Source organism: Astyanax mexicanus, chromosome 10, assembly GCF_023375975.1.
Source record: "Astyanax mexicanus isolate ESR-SI-001 chromosome 10, AstMex3_surface, whole genome shotgun sequence".
In the NCBI taxonomy this organism is placed as follows: Eukaryota; Metazoa; Chordata; class Actinopteri; order Characiformes; family Acestrorhamphidae; genus Astyanax; species Astyanax mexicanus.
Genome location: NC_064417.1, coordinates 51,678,194 through 51,695,977, shown reverse-complemented (window position 1 = coordinate 51,695,977; position 17,784 = coordinate 51,678,194). Strand labels below are relative to the sequence as shown.

Below are 17,784 nucleotides of genomic sequence, written 5' to 3'. Positions count from 1 at the left end.
CTGCCCTTCAGAAGCTTAAATTAGCCCAAAATATATGTCTGTCACACGTTTAGCAAATGTCAAAACAACTATGAGTGTACGACTTAATATTTTGTTTAAAGTCATTAATAGATAATAGTGTAACATTAGTGTTTTATTAGTTCTTTTATAACAGGTTTATATCCATGTCAAAAACATTTTTACTAGTAAGATAATTAGGAAAAAAAATAGAACAGACTTTTACTTACTCATTTCTGTTATTTTTTTCGCCTTGTGATTTCTGGTTACATTGTGATTTCTCTCTCTCTCTCTCTCTCTCTCTCTTTCCCGCTGTCCTCCCTTCATTTTTGACAAGCAAGCCTAATTTGGCGGTAAAACCACCAACCTGGCAACTCTGATGATGATGGAACTGGCACTCATCAGGACCGCTCCAGGAAAGGAAGAGCACAGGATAAGTTCATCAGAGTTACCAGCCTCAGAAACTGCATGTTAACAGCTCCCCAGATAAGAGCATCTAAATGCTTTACAGAGTAACGTTGTTAAGGTACTACATGATTCCTTATGAGTTACTTTATAGTCTGGATAATTTCATTTTTCATTTTTTTAATGTAGGGAAACAATTCTGTATTTTGCCACTGTCAGATATGTTAAATTAATTAGAAAGTTAATTTCTTTCAATAAATAAATGAGCAGATCAAATATTTTTAGGACTGATTAACTTTTAAGCCAAATTAATCAGAAATATGGAATATTCTAAAGATTTTAAACACTTTCAAACACCACTGTGTATATTTACATCTGTAACACTAGGTGGCAGTATAACACTGGTACAAAATCAGTAACACATGAATTTACTGGGACAAATTTAGACACAATAAAATTAGGATTGAGACTTAAACAAACTGTATTTATTACAGTTTTCTCTTAATTCCTCATAATCAGTATTTAATCCCCACTGCAGGTTCTATTTAAGTGATTTATTGATTCTACAGGTCTGGCAGTAATCAGGCCTGGTTGTGGTTAGTAGTAAAATTGACATCAGCTTTCCAAAAAATGTAGTTAATTCATGTTTATACATGTTAATGTTAATTCATGGGGGGTAACTTACATTAATTAATTTTCCATAATAAATTAAATTGTAATTTAAAAACTAAATACTTTTTTACAGCACTGATAGCAGTGATAAAGAAACATATTGAAAGGACAGTGCAGTCTACAGAGCTTTATACAGTAAAATACAGACAACGTCTGCTTCAAATTCATCTGTAGGTATTTTTCTGAACGTTTATTCTTCTTCTTCTTCTTCTTCTTCTTCTTCGTCTTATTATTATTATTATTATTATTATTATTATTATTATTATTATTATTATTATTATTATTATTATTATTATTATTATTTGTCCTTTATTATCATTATTAAAAACGCCTGATTCCAGATCAGTAGGTGGCGGTATTGGTCCCTGTAGTTTAGGCGCGAACAGCCATAGAAGAAGACCCCGCGAGGAAGGAGCAGCAGCGTTAGCATTAGCTTCGCTGAATATGTGATTAATATGGTTTAAACTTCTATTTCCTGCTTTTTAATCAGCTCTAACTCTGTGGGGGTTTGGTGTAGGTGAGATTTACTGTATTTTCCTACGGGTTTTTGTACATTATCCAGTTATTATCCTCTTATTCTGGATATTTTTCGTTTGTGGTAACGCTAATGTTGTTAGCCTGAGAGCTAACTAACTGCCTGACGCTGCCTAGCACTCACTCTCATTTACCTTATTTTTATTATTATTATATTATCTGTTCATATCTCACATTTATACTGCGTGTTTTACTGTATTTGTGTGTGTGTCTTTGTTTGTTTGTAAGTGCTAGCTGTCTGTTTCTGACCTCCTATGTTTTTGCTAGGCTAAAAGTTCCTGTGGTATATTTAGGCTATCTAATCTACAGAACATGAACTAACAGAACTACATTTTCATTGTTTTCGTTGTTTTTAATGTTTCTATTTTTATTTTTTAGGATCTAAACATCACCTGAGGTCACATACAGCATTATAACACTGTCAAAATGACTTCTAAAACAAAAGGTAGGCAATGGTTTGCATTTTTTCTAGGTCTTTGCTGCAAATTTAGCTACGTACATTAATTGCTGAAGATGTTATACCCAGCAAACACACACCATGTCAGACATCCCACCTTGCAAAAATATAAATAAATAAATATATTTATTAGGGGTGGGCGATATGGCCCTAAAATAGTATCACAATATTTCATGGTATTTTCCCGATAATGATACTTTTGGCGATACACTATACACTGCAAGAAAAATATATATATACATACATACAATGTAATACTGCACACCCCTAAGTGAGATATTAAAAAATACAAAAAAATTATCAGATTTGTAATAAAAGTCAATGATCCAGAATGTCATGATAATAATAATAATAATAATAATAATAATAATGCACTTCAAATTTCTCCATATATCCAGGATTAAAGTAAAATTAAAGATACTGGACAGATATAATCTGTCTCTAGTAGATATATAATGGGAAATGGGATGGGTGATATGGTACGATATTTTAGGGTATTATATCGTTCACTATATTTAAAAATTCTTGACGATATTATCGTGTACGATATGGCACACCCCTAATATTTATCAATTTATTAAGGAGTTTCAAGGTATTTTTAGGTTAACAGTCTTTTTGAAAAAGTTTTTTTATTTATTGCATAAAAACTGCAGACAAATAATTAATTTAAATATAATAAATTGCAAAATAAATACAAAACATATGCTTTCAGTAGTATAAAATAGTGCATGGAAGTACAGGTATACACAGGGTGACGTAAGGGAAATGGCACACCCCTAATTGAGATTTTCACCATATTATTTTTTGTTTTTTTGCAGTTGGAAAAGTAACTAAAAATAAAGAGGATGCTCCTCACGAGCTGGAGAGTCAGTTTATTCTGAGACTTCCTCAGGTAAGCGCTTTTTCCTGAGATTGTAGGTTTTTATTAAATGGTGAATAATATTTTACAGCCATAATAATATCAGAAGGGGAAAAGGTATGTAAAAATAATATAATAGTCATGGTTCAGCTGTATGAATTTTGTGTATAATAATCTGAAAATCTCCTGTAAAACATGGCCTGACTCAATCCTTGTATCTCCAGGAGTACGCCTCCACAGTGAGACAGATTGCCGGGTCTGGAAGCATGAATATCAAAGACAGACTGACCATAGAGCTGCACGGTAAGTGTACAAAAAAACATTTAGCAATGGTTTAAGTGAAGAGAAATGTTATATATTTTGTTTTCTTTTTCTTTTCTTTTTTTACAATTAAGAAAAGCTTATTGGAGGGGGGGGGATTTTTTTAGGTATTCGAGATCTAATTCATATTATTGTATGAGTTTCAAAAATGTTAAAAAGATACACAGCCATAGTCGCACATGCTTCTTTACTTGCACGTATTGCTGCAATGTGCCAATTTGTATTTTTGTATAAAAAAATGTAAAGCTTATTGTATCTTTTTTGGGATATAAAACACTGTCTTTACCAAAATAAGTAAAAAAAGTAAAGGAGCACTCAGCAAGCGTCTGAATAAGTTACAGCAGTCCAGTTTCAAAGCACCACCGAGAGTTGCTCACTCGGGTTGCCAAGTTGGCTGGAGGCTGAATCTACACAGTCCAGTGCGAGAAGAGTTCAGTGAAAGACGAGTCCAGCAACTTCTACCATGGCAAGCAACGGCGATGTGACTTATCTGCTCTTCCTTTGTGATTGAATTCATTTGACGTTAGCGTGTGTAGCATAATTGCGTTAGACAGCATAGTTACCTTGCACCATGCTAACCTATCTAGCTCTTTCAGGTATCATTTGCCTTGTTTTTTCCAGCTGCACACAGACCACTGATATGAATGTGAACACTCAATTATTTTATTTTATTCATTTAAACACCATTCCCTAGGAAGCTCACCTTGTGATTGTGATGAATTACTTCACTGAATTAGTTAGCCAGTTAGCTTACCTGTTCAGAAGAAAAGTAGCAGCTCAGCGTCGGTCTTGTAGTCTTTTTTTTTTAAGCTCTAAATCTTCTCTACCTTTCGAACTCACTGCCAATATTCACTTGTTTTATTTCTCCTTTGGTCACTGAGCTTTTTTTCAGACCAGCCCTGCTTGCTAGCTTCCATGCTGCAGCACAGATCACTCGCTATTTTGTATTTGCCACCTCAGTTAGTGCTGGGAACGAGCAGTAGGTGAAATCGAAGGGCAAAACAAACACAGATACCAACTGTGATGCACTGTACACTCCTAATAGGATCGTACTGGCTGATGTGCTTCTGACAAGAGCTGCCAGTGCTTTAACTCAGCATGTGTGCTTAATATCTGATGATATGTCCTAAACATTTTTATATTTTATCATTTACTACTGAAAATATAATCTCTATTGCTTCTATATTGTATAGCATATTCAGGGTTCGTATGGTCATGACAAAACTGGAAAACTAATGGAATTTTAAAGTTTTTAAAATTCAATTTCCAGGCCTTGATAAGTTTTGAAAAAATAAAAATACCCAGAAAATTTTGGAAAGGCATAGAAATGCGGTCTACAAAAAATTGTGTTTGCATTTTTTGATGGAGAAAATCTATTTTGAGCTAACATATATATCACCACAGAGTTACTTCAGTTATTTAGCCCAAATATAGGATCTGACACACATTTTATTTTTAAAGATTGCACTACAAAAATCCATTGGCAAAAAATAGACCAAATAAATGTTAATTAAGACGTAAATGCCTAAATTAAGCAAAAGAATCCTAGCTACATTTTTCAAAATAAGCAATCACAAAGTCCCAAAATGAGTGAAGTAAAACTCAAATCAAGAAAAAAAATCCTTATTTTGTGGCTTAAATTTGAACACAAGAATCAGAACTTGACTTTTAGTGCTAATGAGTTCAAATTACTTACAATAAGGTGGAAATTCTAAGTAAAACTGAATAAGATAATTATTCTTGTCAGAGAAAAGATTAAGATTTGTTGCCTTGAAATGAGAATTTTACTTGCTAAAATTAATTTTTTATGCAGTGTGTGCCAGCATTTTTATAAGATTCATTTTAGGCCTACTTTAATCAGTTTTGATTATAGTTTTAGTTGCGTTTTGGTTTTATTGTCCATGTCTGCACTGATGTTTTGGTCATGAAAAATCGTATTTTCATGAAAATTTGCCTTGAAGGCATGAAAAAGTCATAGAAATGTATTGGTTAAAAAGTGTATAAACCCTGTATATAGGATTTATAGTATAGTATATGAAGTAGATAAGTTAGTTTGTATTGGTATCAGTACTATGTATTGGCAGATGCTTAAAAACCTGATATTGACATCGGAATAGGGAATTTGTGGCATTTCTAATAATCATTTTATATATTACTCTGTATGTTTAGCTGATGGTCGGCACGGGATTGTGCGAGTGGACCGCGTGCCACTGGCGTGTAAACTGGTGGATTTGCCGTGCATCCTGGAGTCGTTAAAAACAGTGGACAAGAAGACTTTCTACAAAACTGCAGACCTCTGTCAGGTAACATCAGCTGAGTTTACAGGATAAAGATTGTTAGGAGGTGCAGACAGACAGACAGACAGACAGGCAGACAGGAAGTATCCTGACACGAATAATCTAAAACTATTAATCCTGTCCTCCCTGCCTGCAGTATTATGTGTGTAATGATGATTAGTTATTTGTGATGCAGTGTGTCCAGCAGGCTTAATTAGTGTAAAGCGCTTTTCTCCATCCCCTCTGGGCAGATGTTAGTCTGCACTCTCGACGGAGATCTGTACCCCCCTCTAGAGGAACCCACCGGCACTGCAGACTCCAAAAGCAAGAAGAAGGACAAAGACAAAGACAAGAAGTTCGTCTGGAACCACGGCAGTAAGTCCTTCCTTCCTTACAGTGCTGAACGAAGTACCTACGCCGTGTATTGTGGTTAAATTAGAGATCCCTATGATAAAATATCACTCCAGTTAAAGTAATAGTTCATCTCAAAAAGTGATTTATTATATAGATGTATTAAACATTTATTTTATTGTTGATGATTATGAAGCTTACAGCCAATGAAAACCCAAAAATCATGGGCAGTGTGCCAAGTCCTGCTGGAAAATAAAATCCTCAACTCTATAAAAGTTGTAGCAGTAGGGGGAAGCATGATGTGCTGTAAGATTTTGTTGATAATAAAACACAGTGGATCAACACCAGCAGATGACAGGCATGTCTTTCCAAACCATCACTGATTGGTGGAAACTTCACACTAGACCTCGAGCAGTTTGGACTGTGTGTCTCTCTACTCTTCCTCCAGACTCTGCTTTTTTTTTAATGAAATGTAAAATTTACTGACGATTAGTGATGGTTATTTTATTCAGTCATGCTGCTAAATAATTAATGCTTCAATAATGGTGACTCCATACCCACAGTGTGGACTGCAGTTAGTGGGGGGGGAAAATATATATTTTCCAAAATATGTATAATTACAGTAAAATGGTATAATTGCTTTGTTATGCTAACTTTGTTTCTTTTGTCACTGTTTCATTGTAATTTATTGGTCTTTAAATTACTATAATATCTTTTATCAAATTATTTTCTGGGACGATACATTGTGCACATAATATTGTAATTGTGACGGACCTAGGTAGCCCTAATGTAAATAAACTTACCTCTTTCTTTCTTTCTTTCTTTCTTTCTGTATCTCTCTCTACCTTTCACCTTATTTCTCTCTACCTCTCTTTCTATCTATCTCTCTCTCTTTCTTTCTTTACATCTTTCTACCTCTTTCTCTCTACCTTTCTCTTCTCTCACACTCTTTCTCTCTTACTTTCTCTCTCTTTACCTCTCTCTCTACCTCTCTCTAGCTCTTTCATTTTTTCTTTCTTTCTGTATCTCTCTACCTTTCTTTATTTCTCTGTACCTTTCTTTTTATTTCTCTGTACCTTTCTCTTTATTTCTCTCTACCTCTTTCTATCTATCTATCTCTCTCTCTTTCTTTCTCTACATCTGTCTACCTCTTTCTTTCTACCTTTCTCTTCTCTCACACTCTTTCTCTCTTACTTTCTCTCTCTCTCTCTCTACTTCTCTAGCTCTTTCTTTCTCTATCGCTTTGCCTCTTTCTCTGTCTATCTCTCTGTCTATCTCTCCAACTTTCTCCTTCTTTACCTCTCTCTCTACCTCTCTCTTTACCTTTCTCACTCTCCTTCTACCTCTCACTCTCTACCTCTCACTCTGTACCTTTCTCATTCTCTACCTCTCTACCTGTCTGTCTACCTCTCTCTCTACCTCTCTATCTCTCTCTCTCTCTCTCTCCTTCTTTCTAGCTCTCTCTTTCTTTCTCTTGACCTCTCACTCTCTACCTGTCCTTTTCTCTTTACCTCTCTCTCTACTTCTCTGTCTACCTCTCTCTCTTTCTCTCAATTTAATTAAATTCAGTTCAATTTAACGTATCTTTATTAGCATGACATAGTTACATTGTTGGAATATTATTATTATTATAAAACAACAATGACATTAACATACATAACAGACGTAATAGTAATAACATAAATAATAATGATTATTATGATTTATTATAATAATTACATTACTCTCTCTCTCTCTCTCTCTCTCTCTTTCTCTGTAGTTACCTGTCCTCTAAAGAACACCAAGAAGAGGCGATTCAGGAAAACGGCGAAGAAGAAGGTAACCTGGTTTATTTCCCTCCTCTTCATCCTCCACTTTATTTCTGTTCTGATGCTGCTGCAGTATTTCAGTCTTTTACTGCAGAGAAGATCAGATTTAAATTTCTCTAACAGAAGAATAAAGGAGAAGGGAAAATGAATTGATGCAAAAACTTTGATTTACATATAAATAAAGCCTTCCATCTTCATTTGTGCCGGCGCGGTGCACACCAGCAGTTTTCCACGCTGGCTGGGTGGTGGAGTGACAGTGAGGGAAGTTCCTGCTCTGCTTCCTGTATAAATCACCTTTAAGGTGAACGGAGCGCAGTTATTGATTCGGCTCCCCGTTTTAATCGCTAATGTGTGTGCTGGCGTTCAGCCAGCTGTTGCGTTTAGTGCTGTAGTGTGTGTGTGTGTGTGTGTAGAGAGCGTATTCCCTGCAGCTGAACTGTAATCTGTTTTATCTGGCAGTACATCGAGTCTCCTGATGTGGAGAAGGAGGTGAAGAGGCTCCTGAGCACCGACTCCGAGGCCGTCAGTGTCCGTATCCTTTCATGTCATGTTCATAATGTTTTTTTGTTTGTTTGTTTGTGCTGTTTTTATATGTAGCCCTTATATATTACATATTATACCTCTTTTTATACAAGTAAAAGTCCTGTAGGTCTGTGAGCTACAAAAAAAAAAACAATTACGTTCTTTACACAAAAGCACTTGCACATAAAAAGATCTTACCAGTTTCAGTCCCTTTTAGAATGAGCCGTTTAAGGGCTCTGTCACTTTTTGCAAATATGCAAATAAACTGTTGCTGGCCATAAGCCATATTTAAGATGAGCATTTATCACACGCTAGTTCAACTGCGATAGAAGCACAAAATGAATTATTTGAAAGCTCTTACATCTCTCTCATCTGCTGACTTGCCACTGACAGTAAGTATAGATCCCTCTCTCAGAAGAAGTCTGCTGCCTAATTTTGCTGTGCTCTATCTGAAGGGCTTTAGTGAGGGTTGATAGGTGAGGGATGGAGCCAGTGTGGTTCTATGCAGGTTTCCTTATTGTGACATTACTATAAGGGAGGAGCATCCAAAAGGCTCATGGAAGCAAATGACTGATTCACAGAAAACAGACAAATGGATTTTTTTTTTTTTGGTGTTTAGAGTGTTTATCGGGACATTCAAGACCCAAGTGGAAATACAAAAGCCCGCAAAATCTTAATATGACAAAACAGTATTAAGAATATTTATTAATTCAAAGAACATACTATTCAAAAATCAATATTAACAGTATAAAATAGGTTTTTGTCATTTTAACTTTTTAAGAATTTTGTTACTATTATAATTATATATAATAACATAATAAAGCGAATACATCCTTTTCAAGATCTTAAAGGATAAAATAACCTAAATTATTACAACATGAATGAAATAAAATCACTTTTTTTATATAAAACATAGTTGGCATACCAGCTCATTTACATTAATGGGCTCTCCTTACTAATTAAACATAATTCGCAAAGTTTTGTACAAACAGCACCAGTCAAAAGTTTGGACACCCCCTTTTTTTCATTCAATTTATACATTTCTACATTTGAAGATTAATCTTGATTAAAAACGTGAAAAAAATTAAGGGAAACATACAAAATACAAAACATACGTTTGACTAGTACTGTATGATATAGAATATCCCTCTTTCTTACACGGCAGTGAACTAATCAGCTGATTTGATGTTTGATGCTCAGTTTTGCCACCAGATGTCAGAGTTGCTCTGTGTATTTTATAGTGAGGGGTGACCCAGAGTTTTTCAGTATTGTGATTTTATACACAGTTCAGTCTGAACACGCTTTAGGCTTTTTACCTTGACTGGATTATCAGGATGGGAGGTGATCGCTGAGGATGAGTCCAAAGAAGCAGATAATAATTTATCTCTCTCTAATCTGGACTCCTCACCTGGAACATCAGGACACAAGGGTCACGGCTCCTCGGGTAAGATTAAAGCTACAAATGAACATTACTGACCGAGTTATAGGATGTTATTATACAGTGGGTGAAATTAGGTTTTTAATACGCTGCCTATTTTTAAGTTTTCCCACCTACAAAGAACGAAGAGATCTGTAATTTTTATCCTAGGTAGACATTAACTTACAAAAAATACAGAAAATTGCATTGTATGATTTTTATTGCATTAAATACTGTATTTTTTCGCACTGTAAGGTGCACTTAAAATCCTATAATTTATAATCCTATAAAAAAAATTGACAAGTGCTGCTTATAATCTGGTGCTTCTTATGTATGAATTCTACCAGTCAGGTATTAAGGAGCAGTAAAGCCACTCCACTGAAGTACAGAGTTGTAAGGGAGAGTTTTCAGTGAAGTTTCTCCAGCACTAAGGCTGGATCAGTATTAGCATTAGCTGCTAACTGCAGCGTTAGGTCTTTTGGTGTTCAGTGAGTATATTGGATTGTAGTCTGTGTGTATGAAACAAGCTACGTGGGACGAAGTGCTAGCTAATAGCGCCCTGGGTTACTGGAATACACTATCGGGTGGTATTTACTAGCGCTAAACGCTGCTAAACGTGCTAAAATATAGTAAGTCAAAGCTTACTGTAAATAAACTGAAGCACTTTAATCACCCAAATAAACATTTTTCAGGAGAGAATATGTATAAATTAATATCCAGCACTCGTTTGACTTTGAGATTTTCTTTCAAAGATGAAATGAGAGCTGGATGATTAATCAACACGGATTTCTCTCCTGAAAACCATTTATTTAGGTGAATAAAGTGCTTCTGTTTATTTACAGTAAGCTTTGATTTCCAATATTTTGTCTAAGGGTGAGTTTTTAGTGAAGTTTCTCCAGCACTAAGGCTGGGTGCAGCAGCATTAGCATTAGCCGCTAACCACAGCGCTAGCAGGACGTAAATGTCGCCGTAAAATGTGGATTTAGCTTGTTTTAACATGGCCAACAGTCTACAGTCTACAGTCCAATATACCCACCTCTTAACGGTGAAAGAGCTAGCACTGTGGTTAGCGGCTAATTCTAATGCTGCTGCATCCAGCCTTAGTGCTGGAGAAACTTCACTGTAAACTCACCCTGTATAACTCTGTACTTCAGCGGAGTGGCTTTACTGCTCCTTAATACCTGACCAAGTAAGTTCATACATAAGGAGCACCGGATTATGAGGTGCGCTATTGATTTTTGAGGAACATTAAATGATTTTAAGTGCACCTTACTTGTTTCTGGGGACGCTAATTGAGTTCTTTATATTGAAACACAGTTTTAAAGTGAATATTAGTGATATCTGTAATATTTCACTTTAATACCGTAATTTTTGGCATACTGGGGACCCAACACATAGCTGTATTTAATCACAGTGAGTTCAGAGCAACACACACTTATCTTTATCTCTTTCCAGTCCCGCACGATGAACTCCGGGAGATTTTCAACGACATCAGCAGCAGCAGCGAGGATGAGGAGGACGAAGTCGACCGCCACGAAGACGAAGACCTGAACATCGTCGACACAGAAGACGACATGGTCGGCCAGCTGAACGAGAAGCTGAACGAGTCGGACGGAGGACGAGACGAAAACGACAGAAACAATCAAATCGGTAGGAGAGCTGCAAATAATAATCAATCATCAAAAAAATAAGAAATTAAGAGAATATTAATACTTTATATTTACGTTTAAGGCATTTAGATGATGCTCTTATCCGAAGTGACGTAAAGGGGGTTAATTTCTGTTAGAGAGTTGGGGGCAGTGTAGTGTTAGGAGACTTGTCCAAGAAAACCTGCATTGAACCACCCTTACTCCACCCCTCATCCATCAACCCCACCCAATCCTAAACCAGTAGGATTAGGATTAGCCAGCAAACTTTGTCTGAAGGAGGGATCTGTACCTACTGTCTGTGGATGTTTTGTGATTCTATCGCAGTTAGCCATGAACTCCCTTTTTTTAGCACTAGCTAACGCTAACGTGTACTAAACAATCAGCGTAAATATGGGGCGTAGGGGTCTGGCATATCATATCAGACGCAATAATAACGGCAACATTTTTGAATACTGTAAACTATATTATACTATGGAATATCGTGCCATGTTATATCTGTTCAATATCATTTATTTTACTTTAATCCTAGATATATGGAGATATTTGGAGTGCATTATTAGTATCATGACATTGTGGATCATTGATCATTGATTCTGTTACAAATCTGATACAATTATTGCATTTTATGTATCTCAGTTAATAATACAATTTAAAGCTGATGTCTAAGTTTTGGACCATCTCTGGTGAGAATTGGTAATTGCATCGAGCATGCGGAAGAATCATTTTAAACCGGGCGGGTGTGATGCGGTCTCTTTTTATAGCGGATGAATCCGATTACAAGTTATGTTCAGTCAGAGTCAGAGAGAGTGAGAGCTCAGTCAGAAACTTCACTCCTTTGTTTCTTTGATTTTACTATGGGTGAAAGAGCTACTGAGCTCTGAGTTTCCTCTTCTGAAGTCCCCAATGCTCCACCAGCCGCTCGCGTTCAGTAAAACTGAGCCGGATCCTCTTTTAGAGCCTGTATGTGTGACGTAAGTACGTAAAAAGGCCACTGGTACCATTAAAAATATATATATATTTTATCTATATATCTAAATGCTTCTGCTTTCAGTTTAGAACTTTCACTTTAATTTAAAGCAGGTGGATATGATTACGATTATTTATTTGAGAGCTGCAGACTCTTGTTAAACTATTATTATACTACGCTCTGTGGGGTGAGCCGGAGCCCTGCTGACCTACTCTAATGATTTGGCCGCTGAGTACTTACACTACGGGCGACTGAATGTGGGTCAGGAGCCCATAGCGTACGTCTGTTCGGGCACGTCACCCGGCAGCGGTGAGTGGCAGGTCCGTTCTCCTCTCGGATGCCATTCGTCCAGCTGGACACCTGATAGCGCTCTGACAGCTCTGTGCTCCACCGCTGGCACACATCACACACCATCACGCTCAAACACTCGCAGTCAAAGAGGAGCTCCGTCATCCGGCCGGCTCCCGGCGCCGCTCCGACGCCATCTGCAGTCATTTCATATTTCACTCCCAGCAGGCTTTTAAAGCCTCGCCCTCCATATTTCAGCAGCTCTGTCAGGTTCAGATTAGCTTATATGTCTGCTCGGGAATGAAGTGCTGGGTTTTTAATAACGCTGGATCTCCCCTCGGGTTATTTTCCCTCACTATTAAGCACGTGCGGAGCTGTGTCATGTCTGTATTCTAAAATACAGAGGAAAAACAGCCTTGAAAAAGAAAAAGAAAAAAAAAAAAGGTTGACGAACGGGAATTTCAATGAAAATGTCAGGACTGTCTGTCATATCGTCTCGCTGTCTCTCGCACTGTCTCGCTGTCAGCTTAGTATTCTCTTGTGTTCATCAGCGACTGCTCGCGAGCGCTCTCGAAGGTTCAGAAAGCCCACGCGAGTGTTTATGGAGCAGATCAGATCAGATGAGAGTGGCTGGTCGTGGTGATGTGTGAGTGGCAGGTCTCTGAGGTGATGCTCTGAAGCTCCTGCTGAAACTCTGTTAATGCTGTTGTTCCTCAGTGATGGAGTACCAGGTGCAGATCAACAGCGTCAAATCCAAGCTGCAGGAGACCCGCGCCCGCAAGAAGCAGCAGGAGGATCTGATCATGAAGGTGGAGAATCAGGCTCTGAAGGTGAGGCTCTCGTAGTTACTGTAGTTAATCACTTTAGTTTATAGTGATACGAGTGAAATTGACTTTGGTTGTAGTTGGGCGCCGAGTGGTCCAGCGGTCTAAAGCGCTGCCACTATGAGCAGGAGGTCACAGGGTCGAACCCTCGCACATGCAGCTTTGTCATCAAGCTGCCGGCGCTCAGAGGGAGCACAATTGGCCCTGCTCCCTCCGGGTGGGTAGATGGCGCTCTCTCCCCACATCACTCCTAGGGTGATGTCCACAGCACAGGGCGTCTGTGAGCTGATGTATCAGAAACGAGTTGCTGCGCTTTCCTCTGACCGTTAGCGCTGTGTTGCTACTCGGCAATGCTACAGCATCAACAGCAGCTCGAAAAGAGGTGGAGTCTGACTTCACATGTATCAGAGGAAGCATGTCTCTTCACCCTCCTCGTTCACCCCCTCCTAGTTGGGGACTAGGACTCCCCCTAGTGATAGGGGGAGTCCTAATGAGTGGGTTGGGTAATTGGCCGTGTAAATTGGGGAGAAAAAGGAAAAATTTAGAAATAAAATTATAAAAGAAAAAAAAATTGGTTGTAGTAATAATAAGGATGATAAGGAATACATGGTATTTCAGTACTTTTTTTTTTAATCACTTTTACTTAAAGGGTAAAAAGCTTGAGTTGATACTTTTTCAACTTCTACAGAAGTATTTTATTAAATCCCAGTATCTATTACTATTTCTACCTACAGAGGAATGAATGGAGATACTTTTGACAACTTTGTTGCTGAAAGAAATGTAGTTTTATCTTAGTTTTATCGTCCGTGTCTGCTCTAATGTTTTAAAGATTGTATGAAATCGTGAAAACTCAGAATTCTTACTAAAGTTACTGCTTCATTACTCCACATGGTGGCGCTATAATCTAATGAATAGGGTAAACCTGCGGCGAAGACTATTGGTTTTTATATTCTGTGAAGCTGACACCAATAAATCCATAATTCCTGGTGTTTTCTGATTTAGGAGTATTTTATCCTTTTTAGTAACACAGAAAAAGCTGTGAAATATTGTAGAGAATTTTCTTATTCTGTGATTTATTTTGATTATCACAAAATCACAGTATTGTGATTAGTATCGTATCGTGAGTATTGAATGTCCTGTGATTCCCAACTGTAATAGCAAACCCTCTTTCACACAAAAAGAGATTTTATGTGCATCATAACCTTTTATAAAATGCTTTGAATAAAACTAGTGCCATCTTTTCCCTCCCGTTTTCTCAAAGCATAAATATTGCATTTTTGCCACCAGCCTTTTCCAGTTTCTTCATAAGTCTTAAAAAAAAAAAAAAAGCATAAAAAGTCCTTACTCTGCCAAACACTCCTTCGGGAGAGTTTAAAAGGCTGTGAAAGTGGCGGGACGCGTGAGGCTTCGCGTGTCCTTTTGACTCGGGCTGGAACGCGACTCCGGCTGACTCGGTCCTCGGCTATAGCAATCAGGAGGGACGGGGAAAGGTCACGCTCATCACAACGGCCCTTTCACTGCAGCCTGGAACAACAGAGGAGATCTGGCACACGCAAATATCCCCCATCATAACCGCAAACTCCCGTCCCGGTCTGATATCTGTCTCTGCGTGTTTTAGTCTCTCTCTCTCTCTCTCTCTTTCTTTATCTGTGAAACTCTGGGTTCAATCTTTTTCTTCTTCTTCTATTTCTCTCCTCTCCCTTACTTTCTCCCTCAGAATCGCTTCCAGGCTCTGCTGAACGACATTATCCATCAGGAGGAGAGAGAAATGGAACAGGTAGGTGTTCTCTAAAATTCCATATAAATCCTGTATTTTTCAAACTATAAGACTATAAGAATTAAAAGTCAAATTTTAAACAACACTACTAAGGATGCCTACATCGAACAAGTGAACAAGGGTGTTGCCATATTTGCCTTCTTTTCAAATGGGGAAGCTCGGGGAACCATCTAAGTAAACAAAACTGTAATTTTTAAAAACACACACATATATATATATATATATATATATATATATATATATATATATATATATATATATATATATATATATATATATATATATATATATATTTTTTTTTTTTTTTTAACATAAAACAAGTGCTGGACTTTAATCTACACAGGTTTCTCTTCTGAAAACTTTCCGTTTATTTGGGTGAGTGAAGCACTTCTGTTTATCTACAGTAAACTTCCAAGATTTTCCAATATTTTGTCTAAGGGTGAGTTTTCAGTGAAGTTTCTCCAGCATTAAGGCTGGGTGCAGCAGCATTAGCATTAGCCGCTAACCACAGTGCTTACCAGGTAACACAGGGCGCTATCAACTAGCGGTTCATTCCATATAGCTTGTTTTATCATGATAAACACTCAGACAACAGTCTGATATACTCTCCTCTGAACGGCAAAAGAAATATTGGAAGAAATAAAATAAAATACTGGAAATCTAAGCTTAAGGTAAATAAACAGAAGGGCTTTACTCCCCAAATAAACCGTTTTAAGTAGAGAATTCTGTGTAGATTAACATCTGGTGCTCCTTACTTACTTAGTATTTGCCATAATATGAAGTGGAACATTACTCAATGTAGAATATTTTAAAATAAGGAAGTAAACGCTGTGTTTAAGGTGTGTACTTTTGACTGGTACTGTACATTTAGCTGTATTTTGTGTTCAACTCTGACCTCTGACCAGAACCAGAACCCCTCTCTGTGCTGTTTGTTTGTGCTTGAACTGAAACACAGACAAAAACGCTAATAGTGCTGGAAGTCTCATTAATCACCCTCCACTTAGTACACAATTACAGCAGCTCTGCCAGCCATCAATCACCTCTCATTTCTGCTCCAACAGCTGGCCTCCCTGCAAGAGCAGCTGGACTCCCTGATCGAGAAGTGACCGGCAGGGGGCAGCAGGACGCTCGTCTGGAAGCTCGCCGCTAATCGAAGAACGATTCTACACTCAGACTCATTTATTCCAGTTTAATTGAATGTTAGATCAGAGATGTTTCAGCCTGTTTTGCTCTGTTATCATGCGGGAGTGATGAGGAGCAGCACTGTTAATCTTCTGCTGTTACTGTAATTGCTGTGTTTTGACTTTTTAAATAAATAGAATTTAATACAAAATGTAGTGCATGTATTCTTGGGTTTACAGAAAGTTGTGTGAAAGTGGGACATGTGGTAAAGTGGTGCAGATAAAGTGATGGTAATGTGGTAAGATGGCTCAGTGTCTTCATGAGGGAGAGTCACCTGGAATAGTTTTCTCAGCGTCTTGGAGGAAGGAGTTTCTGGAGGTGCTGAACAATAGCTGCTGCTTTTCCTTCACGCTGTGAAGCTCCAGCTCATCCCAATTAAATCACCTCAAATCACCTAAATCTCAGGTTTAGATCAGGAGATTAATGTGGAGGAATAACACCTTTTTTTTACTGTTTACTACAAAATTCTATATGTGTCCCTTAATCATTTTCATGTCTTTAATATTAATCTACCATGTAGAAATGTATAAATTAAATAAAGAAAAAAAACATTGAATGATGGTACTGTATATTATGTATATATTATGTATATATGGCATCATACAGGACTGTCTCAATACAGCCAATCAGAACTGCTGGAGGAATGGAGCACAATTCTTAATAAAGGTAATGTTCATTTTGTGGGGTATTAGAGGTGGTGGTTTATGAGGTGTTGGGGTGTGTTGTGCTGGTACAAGTGGATCAGATAGAGCTGATTGATTTTATGGGTGTTTTTTGATTTGTTGCTTCTGCACAAATAGAAGCAGAATCAATATGTGCAGCAAACTGGTGCACCTCCATGTTGGCATCTGGATCTTCAAGGTAATGTGAATCAGGTATGTTGGCACTTGGGGTGTAGTGTGTGTTTTTTTTTGTTGGTTCTTTAAAAATCGGTAAAAAAAAAAAAAAAAAAAGTTTTGTAGTGTAATATATGTTTAATCTGCTCCACACTTTAAAAGCCCTTTAGCGTAAGTGTCACTTTAGGTGTTACTTTACTTAAGTAAAAATGTAGGTTATCTATACTTAACTGGAGTGATTATTTTTTACATTTTCACACAATTATCTAAACTTAAAAACAGCCTCGTTAATTCTATTTAATTTCAGCTAGTTTTCATTCCGGCTTCTCATCGTTCAATAAAACCCCTATCCAGATAAATCTCTCCATCCAGATAGAGTGAATCTGATTGTGATTGGATGTAGAGAAGTATAAACATATACCATTCCGACTCCCTATTGGTTTATACTGTTATCTATCACTCCTGCCCCCAACCCCCGCCCCCCCCCCCCCACACACACACACACACACTCCAGCAAGAACATAGCAGACGTATGTAGTCTAGTATGAAGATGATCTGTGCAGAGACTCAAGAGAACTCCAGACAAACTCCAGCCCAACTAAACTTCTTTAATATATTTACATTCTACTAAAATACATTCAT

General features: G+C 37.4%; 1 protein-coding gene across 1 annotated transcript; it reads left to right on the top strand.

Moving 5' to 3' along the window:
• The first annotated feature begins 1,445 nt into the window (after nt 1-1,445).
• On the top strand, nt 1,446-16,457 carry taf7 (TAF7 RNA polymerase II, TATA box binding protein (TBP)-associated factor). Its single transcript, XM_022683652.2, has 13 exons — nt 1,446-1,591; nt 1,987-2,053; nt 2,884-2,957; nt 3,149-3,227; nt 5,415-5,548; nt 5,773-5,896; nt 7,632-7,690; nt 8,140-8,212; nt 9,536-9,646; nt 11,075-11,269; nt 13,241-13,353; nt 15,065-15,124; nt 16,186-16,457. Exons 2-13 carry the CDS (start codon nt 2,035-2,037, stop codon nt 16,228-16,230), a joined length of 1,086 nt encoding a protein of 361 aa, XP_022539373.2. The 5' UTR covers nt 1,446-1,591; nt 1,987-2,034; the 3' UTR covers nt 16,231-16,457.
• The last annotated feature ends 1,327 nt before the right edge of the window (nt 16,458-17,784 follow it).